Genomic DNA, 15,132 nt, shown 5'->3' on the forward strand with positions numbered 1-15,132 from the left:
GTACACAAAATATATATATAATCGTATAGTATTAAACAGATTAATATCTTTTTATCAACACCATAGTATAAATAACACAAAATTTTTAAAAACTCAAACAAGCTCGGGACAAGAAGAGAAGATGTTAATTTTTTACTAAAATTTATTACTCATTCAAAGAAAATATTATCAATTGAACATGCTCAAATTACTTGATGGTGATATATAAACTCCCTTTTTTAAATATTTTAGTCACAAAAAACGCCAACAGAAATTAACACTGTCAGTCTGTCCAGATCTCAAATATTGTAATCAACAGTCTTTCTTTTTGAGCATTTTCGGGTCCACACAGCTACAAATTATCATTAAGGTTACTTGCAGGAAGGAACATGACGGATCAAATAATGGACTCAATAAATTTCCCCAACAGTAAGCACATGGCTTTGTTCTGTATCTTATTATCATTTTGTCAATGGATTTTGTACTCTTGCCTCCTCAACCAATCACACTATTTATAAAATAAAATAATAATAATAATAATTTATGAAGCACAAGTGTACAGATAATGCAGAGATTCTAATGAATATTATGAATATGTTATTTTTTATTTTTTAAAAAGATCACTTGCAATATTTAATTAATACAAATGGTGGAGGGAACAAAAAACAAACAATAATGATCACAAGTCACAACTAGAAATAAAATAAAATAAATAATAAGATATTATTATTATTATTGGACAAGTCATAGACAATAAACTCAAGTTACAGAAGTGGGAAGTTGGAGACTTATAAACATGTTCTAAGAATATTAATTATTGCTTCTTGTCACTAAACAAATCTCTCTCAGAATATATTCCAACTCTCTACTAATTACTAACATTTTAAAAACAAAAACCCAAAAAAGAGAAAAGAAAAAAAAAAACGCATGATACATAAGCACATCCAAACTCTCCCTGCTTGATTCCTCAACAAGCCGGTTTGCCCTTTTGGTTTTGAAATCAGCTTTTTTAACAAGCTGCTTTTGGCAAAAAGTTGCTGATCATAATCAATCTTCAGCTTCTGTTCTTGCACTTCTCAACTGCCCTTGGTGCTGCAAAAATAATAGCAAGAAATTATATTCTCAACATGCTTACATGCTAATTACATATATCAATAACATTATATCTATTAATCATATATGGTATAAAATGTTAATGAAGGTTAATTATATATAATTACCAAGTCCAATGGCCTCGGATCCTTTCATTATTCTTAAGCGTTTGCATGAATCAACAAACATACTGTCAATCAAATCAAATTGAGAAAGTATCATTAGCATACTGCAAGGATGTACATGCGTACCAAGATATTCACTTGTACTTTTATTGAACTTACAAACAACCAATCAACACATGACATCGTGACAGTGTTTATATACATGTCATGATTCTATTGGTTGGTTGTACTGACTCTAAAGTAACACAATAGAAGTGAATGAACTTACTCCCATGGTACATCACCAACAAGCATCCAATCTCCATCTTTGTCTTCATAAGTAGGTACATAATCTGAGCCATTCAAAAGATCAATCAGTTTGCTCTCATTCATAAAATCCTTCATCCCTTGAGACCCACAGTTACCTACATACATAACAGATTAAATAAATAAACCCACTTTTTTTAACTTTTTTTTAAAAAAAGCACTTTTTGAGTAGTGTGAATTGTGGGAGGAAATTAATTAAAAGTGCTTGTGTTAGTTATATGTAGGTACCAATGGTGAAAGAGCTGAACATTTTGCCAAGGGCATCAGAGAGTTCTTGGTAGCTTTTGTATAGCTTCAAGTCAACCTTGCGCAAGTATGGGGCACCATCCATGCTCACTTTAACAAAAGCTACATTGCTGCTGCTGCTGCTGCTAGCCTTATTATCACCTTCTTCATTGTCCTTTTGGACGGCCATGATGTTCTTTCTGAATGATCTAACGGGTGGCCAACCCACAACTTGTGACCTGCAAAAAAAAAAAATCAGATCATTTTCATGTCATTAACTATTAATTGACCCCCCAAATAATAATAACTTACTATATTGAGGCCTAAAAAAATTTGGGTTTTCACTAAAATTCAGTGGTTTTGTTTATATTACGTTTCAACCTTTTCGAAATTGTTATTTCTTCTTTATGGCTTCCGTTGAACCAAAATTCTGATTCCGAAATTATGATATAAAATATTTATCAAATTTTGTGATTAGAGGCATGTTATTTTTTGAAAAAGCAAGTGGCCTTTTCTTATTTGTCTGACCGTACAACTGAGATTTCTTTTTTTCCCGGTGTACAACAAAATGAGATAAGAATCATTAGCTGTGGCCTTTTTTTAAAAATTTTAATTTGAAAATTGAAATATTGTTTGGTGGGTGAGAAAAGTAAAGATTCCTAATGTTTTGTAATTTTCCTCTTTCCTCCCGACAGAAAACCAAATCCTTGAAATCTCCCTTTAGTCAGAATTGTTTGCTTATGTGACAACAACATAACGTACCCTCATAAAACTCTTTAACGATTATTTTTTTCGGATTCCCCATCAATAGTATTTCTTACAGGAAATTAATTAAAAATGTCAAAAATCAATTTCATTGAATTTACACACTAGCTAATAAGTTTTTTTTAAAAAAAAAATGTTAGTATTTTGTTATCTTCACATGAAGAAAATTAAGTCCTTATTTTCATTATGAACGTTAAAAAAAAAAAAGAAAAAAGAAAAACTAATCTCACACTTTTCTCTTTCACTTGAAATAATTAATAAATTAAATTCAACATTTTATTTAACCAATAATATATAACATCTACTCTAGCTAGTAATAACGATATTTCATCTTGATATTAGAAAAAGATATATAACAGTATTTAGATAATTTGTTAGCGTTAATTAAAAAGACAAATTTGCATTCCAAGTAACGATAATTTAAAAAGAAAAAAAAATAATATATCAAAATAGAAAAATAACTTACTTGGCCGGAGGCTTTGAAAGGTCTGTAGCCCCAGTAGCAGAAGCACTTTTGCCCTTCGTCTTCTCAATTACATCAATCCCACCTGACTCTTTTGTTGAAAGATTTAGCTTCAAATCAACAACGGTGTCTGCAAATCCTCTCTTCATGCCATTAATGTTATTGTTCTTGGCTTTCTCACCACCGCCGCCGCCTTCACTGCTTCCGCCGTTACCGCCCGGTAACCCTAGCCGAAGCTCCGTCGCTTCGAAGTTAATCATCTTAATGAAACTTTCAAATTTACACACTAAACACTCCTTAAACTCCTCTCTTAATTAATTAATTATCACTCTCTTGTTTTTTTTTTTTTTGGTTGGTTTGTTTGTATTTTGAGAGGGTATCGAGAGTAGTAGTTCTGGTTTTTCTTTTTCTTTTTTGCATTCAAAGAAAGAGCAAAGTTTGCTAAAATGTTGGATGATATAAGGTCATGTTGTGTATTGTTTGATGTGGGTGGGAGGTTTTGGACGGTTGTGATGATACCACGTGGATGAGATGGGTAAATTTGGACCGTCCGCGGGTTGTCGGGAAAGTGATGTCATGAATGATGTAAATGTTAGAATGATTGTGGTGAGGTGAGTGGACATACCAAGTTGGCCTTGTTTGCCTTTTATTTGTTTCTTTAGGCTCCACCAATAAAATAATAATTGCTGGCTCATAACAAAAATGTTCATTGCATATTAAATAAATTTCCCTCGAAAAATATATAGAAAAAATCCGTTAATAAAAGATTAATTTTGTGGTAATGACATGTGATAATTAGCTGATACTTTTGATAGGATAATTTAATTTGATATTTATTACTATTCCAAACATATTTGCCATTGTTTATTAAACATATTAACCAGTTGAAGATGCATTAATCTAGAAGCAAGGTTTAGCTTCAAATGATAAGGAGTGGCTTCTTAGGATTCACGTCTTGGGTTCGAGGTTCAATGAGTGCGTGAGTTATAAACAAAAAATTAAGAATATATATAAAACTTCCATTAAAAGGGATTCAAACATCAATCAATTTCAAGAAAATGTAATTTTTAAAAAAGTTAAAACAAAATGTAGTTTGAGTCTCTTTTTTAATCTCAAATCGGATGTTTAAATTATTAACTACATATACAATATCATATATGTATGTTAGTTTATTTAATCGATAAAATCTCTTGTATTGATACTAATTAAAAAATTTAGAGTTTAATATAATACACGATTTACATCTAATAATTCAATCGTGCGATGAAATATGTGTTTTTCTATAACCTTGTATAATCAATATTGTTTAAAACCATTTAACTAAATTTGTTAAAAGAAATTGAGTTTGTTAATGAAAAATGAAAAGCTATATATATGCATCCTTATCTTTGCCATTGTGACTCCAAGAAGATTACCATAAAGATCTTGTCAATCCACCTAGAGTTATCCACTCGCCACTATATGTGGTGGCAATTCAAAGAAACCAAGTTATTTCATGATGGGCACCACTACATATGCACAAAAATGGCAAGCAAATAGAAAAGTGCAAAATGCTTCTCATAAAGCAAGAAATTTCTCATTCTGCAAACAAGCATTTGTTCTTGAATGACAAGCATAACACGAGAACACTTTTGGGATTGCTTCAATGGATGAGATTGAAACCCACTTCTTCACTTTTACAGCTAGTGTTGTTTCCATCATATAGTGATTGAAAGGTAGCGAAAACACTTATAATACTTGAATTTTGATATATTAAAACAAGAAACTTACATGTTGTTTGAATCTTTGCTTTTATTTTCAAGTGTGTGTTTGTGTGTGTATGTATAGCTTCACTCTTTGGGAAATAAAAAAACAAAAGAATTTTGTATTTTCAAGTTTGATGTTAACTTATTTTTTTTTAACTTTAGATTTATTAGGTGACATGATATTATTGGCATACCATATTTATTATAATACACACAACCATAATAAAAATAGTGTGAGTGCTAATTGATTCATCTAATAAAGTTATTTGAAACAATATAAAGGTTTATTAATATTTGGGGGTAAATTGATAAAGATGTAAGATTCTTGTACATTTCAAAGTTAATTTTTTTAAAATTTTTAAAATTCTAAAACAATATATTTATTATATTCGAATTTTTTTTTTATATTTTATATACCATAAAATTTACGCCTTACAGATTTGAATGCTCCCAGCTAATATGACGGCAAAACCTTTGGCGTCTGCATGGCTGTGAGCTGAGCCTTCAAGGAATCAACGGAGGCCAGGTGGCAACGCGGGTCCGACAACTGAGAAAAGTCAACGAAACCGTGCATGTGCAAAGACTGATTGGTGGAGAGAGTGTTACCTGTGCCCCACCAACTAAACCACCCCGCCCATTGTACATGATGCATCCTTGCATGTGCCTTGTTTCATCCACCCATGACAATTTTATTTATTTATCTACTACATTTGTTTATAAATATTTATTTTCTTAAAAAAATCATCAAATATTTTTTTCTCAAAAATAAAATTTTCTAGTTGACTCGAACCTAATATTATTTAAATCTACAGCTTTTTTTTTTTTTCTATGTTGTATTCATTAAAACTCGATTACTATCTCAAATTAAATTATTCCATTAATATTCAAAATAACCATATCATTATGTTGAATCTCTAGTTTAATAAATAGCAGAAAATAAAAATGTCGTGCATTATAATACATTTTTTTTATTTTAAACAAGTCAAAATCGAGGAAAATTAATGAGGAAGATTTACGGTTTTAATTGATATATCTTATAAGCATTAATATGATATTTCAACAACTACTCTAACTAATGAAGAAATTTGCCAAAGGAATTTTTTTTTTAATACATAGGTGATGACATTACACACACACTAACAGTCTGGTACTTCCCAATTCCTATGTTGATAATGCTAACCTGCAAGTAAATATTTTTCTTCATATTTTTCATAGGCATTGGAAATTTGTGGTCCTAAGGAGCTAGCCATGAATAACATTTTCCCTATCCATTAGTTAATACATTAAATGAGGTCAAAGTCACACCATATTTCTTATTTGACTATAATGTCTTGCTCTTTTAAAGAATTGAAGAAAATTGTACCTTCACTTTCATTCATCCACAACCATTTAAATCATCAACATCATACACATAAAATAGAAAGATAGAGAGTGCCCTATTATTTTCATGAGTCTTATTATTTGCATGGTAAGTGAGTTAAAAAAAAAAAAAAGACAAAATATTGATAAAAATAATGGTATATAGGCTCTTTTGTCAGCATACTTTATCATTTTTGTGCCATAGGCCACAATGCCACTTAGGAAGGCCCTGCATGATGGTGGTGATGATGATGATGGTGTATGGTCATGACCTGTTGTGATGTGAAGCAAATGACATGGCAAACAAGAAGCCATATCCTCATTGGATTTCTTTCCCCCAAAAGCTGACAAAACACAGAAAGCAAAGCAAAGGATTGAAAACGACATGCCGTCTACTCCAAAACAAAATTCTGGGGTGGGAAGGCCCACTGACAGCCCAGCCAAAGCCAGACGGACATGTCTTTTCCCCCGTGTGGATACTGGGCCCCACCAAGCCCACTGTCATCATCACCCCTAACTCTCTACAGCGCCCCACACGTGTGCAGCTGGCTCTGTGATGGTACACAGTACGCGCCCATCACTGTTAGGTGTTAACTCTTGTCAATATCTCCGTCAGACACCACACGTGAGACATTTAAAACGCTGAAAATAGTATTGAAAGTTCGAGCACAAGTCACTTTCAGTTACATTTTTTCAAGTTTTTAACTACCAACAGAGAAGATCTTCGTCTTTTTCCGTACAGTGCGGTGTAGAACTTATTTTATCCTCCTCATTTTTTTTTTCCTTGTATTTCATCATGTATACATTTTGTTTTCCTTAAATATTACATTAAAATAAAATTGAAATACAAACTCTTTGTCATCAGCTACAAACTGATGTGGCAAGTTTTGTAAGATTTAACATATGGTTAAAAAAGCAATTTATATAAAAAAAGTTAATAATTACAATATTATAGTTAGATTTATTGAGGGACTTAGATTTTGATTCGATGATAGTCTTTGTAGAGAAAAAAAATATGCTTCAAAATGCCATAACCTCGTATCATAATTTTTTTGGGGGGAAAAAAACATAAATTATACAAACACATGATTGAATGTTATTGAAAACACTTATTTTTCTGAAATTTTTTCAATACAATTATGCCTTAACATATAAATGTAGATTAATCTCTTTATAACTTTCATAACAGGAATAATGTGACAATATACTTCATAATCGGTTGGATGCCAATCCCATGTACATATTAACCAATTATGTGATAATAAATCATGCGTGGTAAGAATTCAACAAATGAGATAGTATATATGAGGAGCAGCTAAGATTTTTTTTTCCTCTTTTAACTCTGATTTGAGTAGAATTTAAACTTCAAGTCTCTTATATTGACTAAATTTTTTTTTATCATTTTACAAATTTGACGTCTTAAAAAATCATAATCATTCAAAAACTCTTTCGAGAAAAAAAATGGTTAAATCATATTAATCTACATGCTAGTTCTATTCCATTTAACTAACAACCTGATCATGTTTCCATATCAATCCTTTGTTGAAATTATAATTTAATATGTCATTTCAAATATGGGTGGCAATTTCTCGAAAAATAATTGATGCCATCTAATCTAAACGTCCATACAAAAGTTTTACCTTAATAATTGATCTAATAATATCCTTAATTGTCTCCAATAATACAAGTGAAAGCGATGTGATACATGGCTTAACACAGAGAACAAATTGATACAAACTTATCTTCTTGATTAGCTTTGCTAAGCTAACATATATATATGACAAAAATAAAACAATTTATTAGAAATTTGTTTAACATTACACTGATCAAATCACCCTTTAATTAGAAAACATTTCTCATCATTTAAAAAACATTTCTCATCATGAAACCCAACTCATATTTGGCAATTTACACCTAAACGTGGCAGTATAAATGTCCACGAGCGGACTGTCTCCCTCATACGCCAACAAGAAAATGACATTAAATTTTGAGATTCAATGCATTGTTGAGTAACTTTCAATTTTTTTTACACAAAATATAGTTGGGATATCAACATTGAATGTTCAATCTAAAGAGGAAAGATGAAATTCCTAGATAGAGTTGCCGTGTTCAATGCATTTTTCCCAATGTTTTTCTTTAGTCTTTTTCATTCCATAATTCAGCCGTGTCCACGGTTACAATATTTATGACATTTCAAAATATACAACCCCATCATCAGTTATTATTATTATTATTATTATAAACTAAAAATCTATGTGAGTTTTTAGACTACTTCATAAGTTGTGGGCTCTCCTAATTAAATACACTCGTTTTGAGTTGTAAAGTAAGATAATAAAATCACGACAAACTGTGTGGGTAAAGCCGACAATATCTACTCGGTTGTTAAACTTCGGTTGCTACAATTAGTATTATAGTCAATTTACGACCCGATGTGTGGATAGATATGTTAATGATACGATTTCATTTTGTTCTATTGCCAATGACCCTCCCAAGAACGCGAGGTTCTGTGACTTGTTCCAAATTCAGGTATGTTCTATAAAATGGAATATTATATCGTCTGCTGGATGCAGAACTCTCAAACTTCCCAAATTTAGGTTTGTTTCTCATATTGTGAGACCTAATCATTATCGTTATTGAAAAAATTTTCGATTGCTCAAACACGGGTGATAAAAAACAAAACACATTCACGATCAGCCATAAATAGATTATTGGTTTTGATAATGAAGTATTGTTTTTATACATATTAATCTAAGCTCGATTAGCTAAAAAAAAATGAAATCAAATTGAATTGATTATATTAGATTAGACTTAATTAAAACAACATTAATCAATACCATGGTAATATAATTATGTCAACTTGTTGGGACACAAAAGACAGGATTAAAAAGGTACCTAAGACAATTGAAAAGAGAGGGGAAATAAAAAGGGATAAGATTGAAAAATGGAATAGCTGGAAATGTGTGCGATGGGACCCAATTGGTAATTGGTCTATTACAAAGGAGGGGGCCCAGGCTGTGATGAATGTGGGGTCCTGATTGGCTGTCACATAATAAGAGTATGTAGACCCCATCCAGACAATCATGATGTGGTGTCATAAATCCGCTTGAAGTGGACCCCAGTTTCCGCTTTTTTAGGTCCAAAAATTATGGGTCCCTTGGTGTTTATCTGTGGTCCCGTCCAATATTTTTAACTTTTTAAAACTGTTGATATTTTTGTTTATTTATGAAAAAATAATTTTTAATCAAAGCCTTCTCTCAAAAATAATTTTTCTCGCTGGTGAAGAAGAATCAATAGGAACATTTTTAATCTCAGAAATGACAGTATCACATGGAATCCACGTGCAATTTTTGCTAGTATGGTGCAATCTAATGTTTTATTGTGTTGTCGGTGTAACCCAAATGATCAATTATTTTCAAATTACTGTATCTAAAGACCATAACCCTAAAATTTTTATCTGTTAAATTTTTTTAATATTTCTTAATAATATTCTTATAAAAATATTCAATATAAAATTTTAGAATTTGGCCTGAATATTATTTTTATTTATTGTTAAAAAAAAAGTAAAGCTCAATTTTATTTTTTATCCTTTAACTCCTTTAAGACTTGAATTCGGATGATTAGTTAGATAAAGTTAATCGAAAACCATTCTATCATATTTTTAGCATAAATTCATTTATTTCGTCCCAAATAATATAGTATGTGATGTGTCATTTATTAAATAGTTGATTATTTTTTTAAAAAAAATTATGAGAATTAAGTACATTATTTTACTAATAATGACATATTAGAATGAAATTTTGTAATAAAATTTAGAGATGTATAATATTACTCAATTAAAAAAAAATGTTTACAAACAAATTTATTAACAAAAGTAGAAAAGTGGGTGAACTCAAGTACCTACGCACGCACACCTTATTTAGCTAAAACATTATGAAGCTAAATAATGATCAACAAAACCTTGTTAAACAAAGCGGGGACAATTAACTGTTAATTTTTTGACTTAATTAAAGTAATAAAGGACTTTCCAAAATATAAATCTCTTGATAGATATTGCTGTTAACAGCCATAGCAAACCAAATTAACCTTTTCAATGTTTCTTACAGTTTGGTAGGACACCCCAAAAATTATAAATAAAAAAAAAAGTTGGGGTCTCATCAAAATTATTTGAGGAGATTACCAAACCCAAAATTTCGACCTTTCATCTTTATGTAACGTCAACTCTAGATAAAGTACTGTATATGTAAATAAGAATTTAATTACGATACCTTAAGAATATCAGGTAATTAGATTTTATTTTAAGTTCTGATCATTTGATGATGCCCGGATTACGGCGGCATACGTACCTTTAAATATTATAATTATAGTAATAAATAATACATAAATGACATTTCATTGACTAAGACAAGGATCCTCTAGCTCCTTATTTTTTTTCTTCTCTAAGTATTTTTTTTAATGAGTGGTTAAGATTGAGTTTTGAATTTTATTGTTAACAATTAAGTCAGTGCTATTTTGTTATTACTTATTTAATGATCATAAATATTTATTTAATCTAAACTCTTTTTTTAAAATTTTATTGTTGTTTGATTTTTTTTAGTAGAGTTTTTAAAGTTTAAATAAATTATTTTGTCTTTACTATCAAAAACACAAATTTTAGACTTTCAGAAATAGAGGTTAAAAAGTTTTTTTAAAATATTAAACGTCTAAAATATCATTTACTTATTACATGATCTTATTTCATTCATTTCACAACATAACTTTAAATAACTTATCTATTAAGATAATTTTATAATTTTTAATAAAGTTTTCTTTGACGGTGAAATAATTGAAATTTTTTTGTTAAAACTCAACTTGTAAAAACTCTTTAACAAAAGCTCTGCTTAAATAAGTCTCTATTTAAAAAGCGATACTAAACTAAGTCCCTATTTTTTTTCTATTTTATTTACAATTAAACTATAACTAGATTTAAAAAATAAGCCAAGACTAGGAAGAAAAAAGAAAAGAAAAGGGCCCTAATCCCATCAATTAAACCACCATTAACAATTCTTTAATGTTTCTTTCTTTCTTTTTTTCTTCTTTTTTGGTCGAAATTATCATATTCGAAACAATCATTAAAAAATAAAAAAAAGGAAAGAAAAATCACTTGTAGATAATTAGATTGAATGGAATGATTGGTTCTATAAATAGAAGAATTCGTTCATATAACGGACAAGTTTTATTTTCATGTAGTATATTTTAATTGAATCTATAAAAATCAACAAAACATACTAAAAAAAAAATTATATGAATTTTTTTTTCCCAGTGAAAATGCATGGAACTCCCTAAATGGAAGGCATGGCTCAAGGTGCTGAGTGCTGACCACACCAACAGCAATTTTAAAAAATGCCCTAAAACTGTGGATCGAAAAAATTAAAAGCCACTGCTGTTGAGGCAGGCCACACCATGCTATTGCCATCCAGCGACAAACCCACGTGGGCCCAATTCACATGCAACGCAACCGTCCACCACTTGACTTTGATCAAACGGTTCTGATTTATTTCCTTTGGAATGATCAAAGAATGTGGAGCGTTGGATCTACAGTCACGGTCTTCAATATGAGCGGCTAAGGTTTGTCCAAAGCTTGTCCCCAAAATGGAGGGGCAGTCTCCTAAATTGTGCTGCTCATGTGACAAACACATTACCTGCCCTTGTCCCTAATTCACTTACTAAAGATACCTTCCCCTAAGATGCTCCCTCCACGACTCCACGCTCCTTGCCGGGCATCTAAACCTACTCTCCACTAAAAAAAATAAAAAATAAAAACCATTTTTTTCAGCAGGTTTATTAATGGGAAATTAAATATTCTTTTCTCAAAGGACGCATCATCTAACTAGATCACTTTCTTTATGATGCAGTGAAAAAGGCTTGAGCTTAATTTATATATTAGTGGAAACACTTTTTTGTTAAGTATTTAAATGAAGGTTTGATTTATTTTGAGCTCAAAAATTTAAATTGTGTTACAGTAGAATTACATGAAGAAGTTAGATAGATTTCTAATTATAAGTGTTAGTAAATCAGAAGAAGCTTGACCAACTTTTAATTGTAAATATTAGTAAATCAATGTAATATTAAGAATTTTTTTTTTGAGTAAAAAGATACTCAATATATTTGACTTTTTATTAGTAATTAGTGGATGAAATGAATACTACTTAAATTAAAAAAAAAAAGAATAGATAACTTTATGTTATATTTTTAAATTTATAATTTATAGGAGTTCAAAAAAGAATTTTTAATTTAAAAAAAATGGAAAAGAATGACAATTGTTTAATCCAGATTTATAAATTAAAAATTCATAATTTTTAAATACAAATTGAAAGCTTTTATTTTTTTTAATAGAAAAATGATTCATTTTTCAATTATTAATTCTAATAACTTACAAACCGACCATCCATATTTATTAAGTTTTATTTTTTTTATAACTTCATGTGATTTTTTTATGTGAAAGATTTCAATTTATTACTTGGTCACATTCACCATTTATATTTTTATTACTACAAATTCTAAAAGCGAATATACAACATAATAACACATTTTTTTTCTTGGCACTGCTATTTGAACAGCAACAAGACAGTATGAAAACAAAAATATAGATACTATTCATACTATAGTAATACAATAGCATACAAAACGATAACACTGCTCATACTAAAATTCTATTATTTCTATCTTCCTATTATTCAAATAGAATTTTCCATTTTCCATTTACATGCATGAAAAAGAATAGCAAGTGTGAGCACACGCGCAGTTAAGTGCAGTGGGATATTTCAAGTTCTCTCACCGAGGGCAATATTCCTCTGCCTTTCATCAACCTTATAATACTACTCGGCATGCATTGTCTCCATATAAACACCATTGAATTTTCATTTTGCCCACCACACAGTTTCTACTTTCATTTTCGTTCGGAGCAATCACCATTTGAAGAAATTTCCCTGCATCATCGTCACTATAGCTTCCTTGTACGCCATTGCCATTTGCCAACATATAGACACACGAGTTTTCAAAGTATTAGTTAATCAATTTGGAATTGCTCGTCTAGCAAATTACAAGTAAGGCCATGGCATTTGAGAGAGATCTTAACCTTGAGGCCACGGAGCTGCGGCTAGGCTTACCGGGAACCCAAGAATCAAGAAGCAACAAAAGATCATTGCCTGACATGAACATCGTCGACGACCAAGGTCATCGGTCAGGATCTTCCAGGGTCATTTCTAATGCATCAGATGCTACAAAATCTGAAGAAGAAACAACTCCGCCTAGCAAGTAAGCACTTTTTTTATTTATTTTTTATTTTATTTATATGTAGTTACTTTAGTAACGTTTTAGCATATTATATGCATGAGCTAATGGGGTTGATGTCGTATATTTGTAATTTTACAGGACACAAGTAGTGGGGTGGCCACCGATTAGATCTTACAGGAAAAATAGTCTACAAGCGAAGAAATCGGAGGCTGAGGCTTCCGGAATTTATGTAAAAGTTAGCATGGACGGGGCACCTTATCTCAGAAAGATTCATTTGAACATCTACAACGATTATCCTGAATTGCTCAAGGCCTTGGAAGACATGTTCAAGTTCAAAGTTGGTAAGTTTATCTATACTGGCTCTAGCTCTCACTTGTTGCACGTCAGATTTATTCTGAATTTTAATCTATATCAAACAAAAGTGCTATTTTATCTGTTAGAAATCAGATTTAACAACTATATATGAAAATAACGACACAAGTGTTTCTGGGTAATTTTTGAGAAATAAAGACTAACTAGATTACTAGTCCAAACTCCAGAAGAATTTTGAATCTAATATTAAATTGTATGTGATGATTATTTTTCAGGTGAATATTCAGAGAGTGAAGGCTACAATGGTTCAGAGTTCGTACCAACTTATGAGGATAAAGATGGTGATTGGATGCTTGTAGGAGATGTACCATGGGAGATGTTTATTACTTCATGCAAAAGGCTAAGGGTCATGAAAGGATCTGAAGCTAGAGGCCTAGGCTGTGCTGTTTAAATGAAAAAAAAAAAAAATTCCATATATAAGGCCAATAACTAACAGCCGAATGATTTTGTAATGAGAGGGAACCAATTCAGTTTGGGCTCCCGGAGAAGCACTTCAGATCTGGGTTCTGGTTTTTGAGTAATTAATTTCCTTCCTCAGGAATTAAAGAGAATGAAAAAAAATATATATGCATGTATTATGTATAGACTGGGCATCATATGTTTTTGCTTTGAACGATGAACTGTACAAAGGAAACGTATATTGTGTTCAAATGTTTTTAATACATCAATGAGAAAATTATTATATTAAGCTGTGCTACAAATAGGATTCATAATTTGTTACTTTTGTTCTTGTATTTCCTCCTTTATAACCAGTTGCCTCGCCAGCTAGCTATCCACAAAAAATAGAAATTTGGGAGCAACAGATTGAAAAATTCAAGTTGTACGTCGATATTTTAAGAACTAGAAATTAAATGTTCCTCTACAAACCAAATCTGATTAGTGCTCCCTTGAGTAAACCCTAGTTGGTATATTTTCCAGAAAGAAGGGTGATGCAAGAATTAGAATCATTGTTTGTTTTTTTCATTTTTCATTTTTTGCCAGATCAGAAAAACCTAGAACTCAACCACTAAGCTCAAGCAGCTAACACAACAATTAATGTGCTAGTTTTAGTAGTTTTAAAATAGTAGATAAGTGATCTTAATTAGCTCCATTAATCCGGTAGTCTGGGGCATGTAAGCATGTTCGGTATTGAGGTTAGATAATTATAGTTTAAAAGTTATAACAGCAAAGTGTCTTCTATTTTTATTTCACATTTGCATGATAAAACTCCGATAATATCTTTACTATTATTTTTCAAAACTATTATTTAACAGTTATATTTACTAGATATTATCGATTTTTATTTTATAATTATATATTTTTTAATAATATATAGTTAGTGGCTTAAAGACAACAATATCTTGATACCCAATAAGACTTGAATATGTATGGAAAAATGAGGCCTTTTTGCCAACTGATACAACAAATAATATATGTGAAGCTCAAACAC

At 30.5% G+C, this 15,132-nt stretch overlaps 2 protein-coding genes across 3 annotated transcripts; one reads left to right on the top strand and one right to left on the bottom strand.

Moving 5' to 3' along the window:
* Nucleotides 1–678: 678 nt before the first annotated feature.
* On the bottom strand, nucleotides 679–3,396 carry LOC102617550 (auxin-responsive protein IAA16). 2 transcript variants are annotated; one of them, XM_006471622.3, is made up of 5 exons: nucleotides 2,959–3,396; nucleotides 1,731–1,966; nucleotides 1,465–1,528; nucleotides 1,200–1,261; nucleotides 679–1,071 (listed from the first exon to the last, which is right to left on the bottom strand). In XM_006471622.3, the coding sequence occupies exons 1-5, from the start codon at nucleotides 3,213–3,215 to the stop codon at nucleotides 1,034–1,036; spliced, it is 657 nt and encodes a 218-aa protein (XP_006471685.2). In that variant the 5' UTR covers nucleotides 3,216–3,396; the 3' UTR covers nucleotides 679–1,033. The 2 variants fall into 2 exon arrangements, with proteins under 2 accessions (XP_006471685.2, XP_006471684.2); XM_006471621.4 differs by having other exon boundaries at nucleotides 1,465–1,600; nucleotides 2,959–3,394.
* A 9,547-nt stretch (nucleotides 3,397–12,943) lies between these two features.
* Nucleotides 12,944–14,404, top strand: LOC102617264 (auxin-induced protein 22D). The gene is made up of 3 exons (XM_006471620.4): nucleotides 12,944–13,352; nucleotides 13,470–13,672; nucleotides 13,919–14,404. The coding sequence occupies exons 1-3, from the start codon at nucleotides 13,150–13,152 to the stop codon at nucleotides 14,092–14,094; spliced, it is 582 nt and encodes a 193-aa protein (XP_006471683.2). The 5' UTR covers nucleotides 12,944–13,149; the 3' UTR covers nucleotides 14,095–14,404.
* Nucleotides 14,405–15,132: the final 728 nt, after the last annotated feature.

Source organism: Citrus sinensis, chromosome 5 (assembly GCF_022201045.2).
Source record: "Citrus sinensis cultivar Valencia sweet orange chromosome 5, DVS_A1.0, whole genome shotgun sequence".
Taxonomy (NCBI): Eukaryota; Viridiplantae; Streptophyta; class Magnoliopsida; order Sapindales; family Rutaceae; genus Citrus; species Citrus sinensis.